The sequence below is a fragment of the Rhododendron vialii genome, chromosome 3a (assembly GCF_030253575.1).
Source record: "Rhododendron vialii isolate Sample 1 chromosome 3a, ASM3025357v1".
Lineage (NCBI taxonomy): Eukaryota > Viridiplantae > Streptophyta > Magnoliopsida > Ericales > Ericaceae > Rhododendron > Rhododendron vialii.
This window is the reverse complement of record NC_080559.1, coordinates 16,390,932-16,395,448: the sequence shown is the minus strand read 5'-3', so window position 1 is coordinate 16,395,448 and position 4,517 is coordinate 16,390,932. Positions and strand designations below refer to the sequence as shown.

Sequence of the window (4,517 nt, the reverse complement as noted above, 5' to 3'; positions counted from 1 at the left end):
TTATTTTAATACATAATTAAATTTAACACTACACATGGACAAAATAGTCATTTGACAGCTTTTCCCACCATCCACCCCTTCTTATCCCTCCATTCTATAAACCATCCAAACAAAGTCAAATTTTATCTCCCTATTTAATACTTCATCCAAATCACATACTATTTTATCCTTCCTTCATAAATCATCAAAATTAATACCCTCTACTATCTTATCCCCCTTCATATTTTTTATCCCCAATTTTTTACCTACATCCAAGCAGGCCCTAACATTACTAACTTTTGCCAAGAAAAAAAAATTTTAATCGCAAGCTCTTCCTTCGTATTTTTAGTTGCACTGTAATTTCTGGTAAACAAATTATCAGCAATTTGTAATTTTAACGACATAGAGGTTAAGCACCTCACCCATGTACATAATCTGTACTCATCATCAGTACCCATTGGCAAATCTGTTACAATTATTAAGAAGATACTCCGTAACTTGCATGATTTCAATGGTGCACAGATCGGCCAATGGGGCCCACTTTTGGGTCCTATGCAAATAGTTTGAACCATTCATTAATTTTAAGATATTTTCTCGAGTGATCCCAAGAAAAATTAGCTTAATCTGATATTGCAAGTGGTTGATTCAATATAATATTAATTTTCCATTCAAAATATAGGATCTTGTAATTTGCATGAAAAATTGGTACATTGGATCAAGCATTTGTAGTTATTTGATTGAGTTGATTATTAACGGAACCACTCAAAAAATATTTTAAAATTAATGAACAGTTTGAATCATTTGTGCGGGACTCGAAAGTGGGCCGCGTGCACCGATCTGTGCCGCATATATCAGTGCATTATTATGACCAATACCTGTAGACGGGGGGGTTCCATAACTTAAATTAAAAGATAGCTAGCTATTAATCCAAATAACGGTGCTCTTTCATGCATTGTGAATCAGTTAATCCAAACCCAAAATAGTCTTAATTAATTTATCTTTTTGCAAAACTAAGTTCGCAGATTACCATTAACTGAACAATGCCTAGCTAGCTAGTTCTCATTACGAAACAACTTTTGAGGGAATGGAGTGTGATTTTGAAGTTGATCAGAAGGATTTTTGGAGGAAATTAAAATCTATTGTAGAATTGCGTGTTTGTATATATTCAAGTACTTACTATTTTCATTCTTCCTTTCGCGCGTTTTTATTATTAATTAATAATTCTGCATGTCTACAAAACCATTCACAAATTTAAGACTCGAACACACTATATATTAGAGAGTAGTACTGGTTATTTCAAAAATTCACCAATGGTTGTTCCTCGATCACTAAATGTGTTAAGGAAGTGATGGGAATTTTAGTTTGACAGCTCACAACTTTTTGATAGTAATATACTTTAATAAAATAGACAATCAAGATTTGACAATACAATAAAATAAAATAAAAAATCTGATGGAAAACTACATACATAAATTCAATGTTACGCTGATATAGTCAACAGACACAAAACATTGTAACTAGAAATAGGTGATAACTGTTTACACCCTCTTATTAGCCACACAAAAAAAACAATAATATTTGAAACTCAAATACTTTTTTTTTTTTTTCATTTAAAAGGACTCTTGGATCTCTCATAAAAATAAACTAGGGTTGTGGGGTGGCGGCGGCAGCGGCCAGAGATGAAGAAGGCTCATGTGTTGGTGAATTAGTAGCAGTACTACTAGTAGTTGCGGTGGTTGTGATGAGGGGAGATTTAGGATGCTTCTTAATGTACTTGCGAGCCCAAACATGTTTTCCATTGATAGAGAACCTTGCTTTTCTCTGACCACCAAGTACCACTCCAACGCTAGAAGCCGATCGAGCCACAAGTCTAGCGTACAGCATTTGCTCTTCTGCTCCTACTTCTTGCATGTGTATTGCTTCGAAAATCTCTCCATATTTCCTGCATGTGTGTTGAGATATATATATATATATATATATATATATATATATATATATATATATATTTATAGAAACAAATTAAATACACATCCTATATATATATATATATATGGAAGAAGACTTATTTTAGGTGTCTATCCATGAGGGAGAGTGCGTCAATTTGCCAAATTAACCTGCTCTTGTATGCCAGTGGCCTAACTCTAGGACCCTTTCGCGCATGGTCGCAAGTCGAGTCTCTTGTACTCTGAATCTCCCATTTTGATAGTTGAAAAAATGTGTATTTTTCACGCAATTTAAATCTCTAAGAGATATAATAAAAATAAATAAAATAGAAATTTTTGATATTTCTATAATTCATCTTATTATTCTTTATGGTACAAAACTTCCGTGGATTTGGGTCAGCCAAAAAAATTCGATCCACGTACCATTAATTGATACCACAAAGCTAGCTTTAACACAACATACCATATATTATCTACAATATAATATAATACTATAAATTACTATAGCCATACTCATGAACAAAACCTAACGTACCATTATCCAATTTTTGATTGATTCCGCATAAATCACATGCATCTGATCATGAAAAAGTTAAGTTGAATAGCAGTCAGTACTTTACTAGAGAGCTAGAGATAGAGAGAACCTGGTGAAGAAGTCTCTGACTTCATTTACAGATATAGGGTACCCTTTGGAGAAGGTCAAGAAGATAGTCCTATCATCCGGTGGAACTAATTGTCTTTCTTCTCCACCGCCAGTACCCTCACCCTGCAGGCTAAGACTCCCGAACAACTCTCCCATTTCCTCGTTCAAAAACCGCCTCTGCTGATCATTCACGTCATTGTCATTATTATTATTATTATTATTATTATAATTACTATGATCATAACCCTGAACCGCCAGTACTCCTCCTTCTCCTCCTCCTCCTCCTCCTCCTCTAGGCACCATCTGGTAATTAACAACTCCAATATTCTCTTCCCTCGAAACCCCATGATGAGGAGTAGTAGTAGCCATAAAAGGCACAGTTTGTGCAACATTTCCTGTTTATCCATAAACCATGTGAGTCTACGTGCATAATCTAAATTATTACAGAGTATTTAACAAAAATAAGATCCCTTCATAATAAATTATTACTAGTATAAAAATATTGGGTTGGCAATACTATATATACTTCATTATGGGTAAATACAAGTCGGGACCATTCGAATTGCATATCGTGAAAACTTTTCGGTCTATCTCAAGATCATACAAAAAGGAAAGAAAACATTGCAATTTTGCATGCAAATCTCTGCCATAACCCTTAATTATGAGTTGACCTACATAACTACACAAATGATTTGAGGCCCCGGTGGAGACACTGCACTATATGTCCCCAGACGTACGTTGTGTGCATGTGTCGCTAACATTGTTGTACTATTACTTAAGACAATATGCCTACATATATACAATGAAGTTTCACAAAATGATCAATTACATTGTGTTATGGTAACCATATAATGGATTATAGGCATGCCGGAGTTTGATATATCTAACTTTAATTTCTTATGGGATTATTTTTCGTAAGTTTCGTCTTGTATGATCTTTTATTGATTTTGCGTTATTTTTTCCTAATAATTTGTTACTATCTAAAAAGTAAAAAAATATTATGATAAAAAAAAATTAAAGAAAAAACACTAAAGATATTAATACAATAATCTAGAAAATATGTCTATTTTTTCGTACTACTAATAAACACAGAATTAGGAGCACGGCATTGTGTGGTTCATCTTGCTATTTTTTGTGTCTTGTAGATTATATAATTTGAGCACTGCATGTTAGATCGAATTACACGATGCATAAATGAATATGATTTTCTTTTGATATATAAAGTTTAAGATACCACTTGTTTCTCAAAATTAATGCTTACCACATTCTTGTTTAATTTTTCCTTTGCAAAATACATGAAACATAAACAAATAAAACAAATAAACATTGCCTGTTAATCCACCAGAATCCATATTAGACGCCACCGCAATGCCAGGATAATATGGAACGCTCAAATCGCCACCAGCCCCACCACCACCCGCCACCACCAGCGGCGGCACACCACAACTGCTAGAAGAACCCACAAAAATGGGGTTACGATGTCCTAAAATACGTGTTGTTATATCCTCAAACGCTCTCGCGCACACTTCACTAACGATCTTTGTAACCCCACACAACACCGAAACCCGATTTTCATGAAAAAACCGGAGACTCAAATCTCTCCTCAACAGGCTCCGAAGCAACGGGAGGTCATTTCCATGTGGGTCGAACCGGAACCACCCGTCAGTCTCGACGCAGTTTAAGCACACCACGGATTCGTCGGCGACCGAATTAACCAAAGAAGTTTTCATGGAGAGCATCCTCTTGACCAGACGGAAGTCGGGTCCGTTTCGCTCGAGCCATAGCAAGAGGCCCATGACCCGCATGGACTCAGCCGGATCTCGACCGAGTGCGAAAATGAGTAGGGTGTAGAGGGCCCGGTCGATGGCGTGAAAGGTGTTGAATTCTTCGGTGGTGATTGGGGGGCAGGAGGAGGGCGTGTTCATGATCATCAGTGGGGAAATAGTAGACAT

The 4,517-nt window shown here is 35.8% G+C and overlaps 1 protein-coding gene across 1 annotated transcript; it reads right to left on the bottom strand.

The window, feature by feature from the left end:
* Positions 1 to 1,510: 1,510 nt before the first annotated feature.
* Positions 1,511 to 4,517, bottom strand: LOC131321152 (uncharacterized). The gene is made up of 3 exons (XM_058352160.1): positions 3,896 to 4,517; positions 2,567 to 2,960; positions 1,511 to 1,921 (listed from the first exon to the last, which is right to left on the bottom strand). Exons 1-3 carry the CDS (start codon positions 4,515 to 4,517, stop codon positions 1,624 to 1,626), a joined length of 1,314 nt encoding a protein of 437 aa, XP_058208143.1. The 3' UTR covers positions 1,511 to 1,623.

Bases quoted from the DNA above. Each gene is read 5' to 3' on its own strand.
- LOC131321152 (XM_058352160.1), bottom strand. From the start codon at position 4,517: ATGTCTACTATTTCCCCACTGATGATCATGAACACGCCCTCCTCCTGC. The intron at 2,961-3,895 runs GCAATGTTTATT...ATGGATAAACAG, and splicing joins GGATTCTGGTGGATTAACAG to GAAATGTTGCACAAACTGTG. The intron at 1,922-2,566 runs GTTCTCTCTATC...ACACACATGCAG, and splicing joins GTCAGAGACTTCTTCACCAG to GAAATATGGAGAGATTTTCG.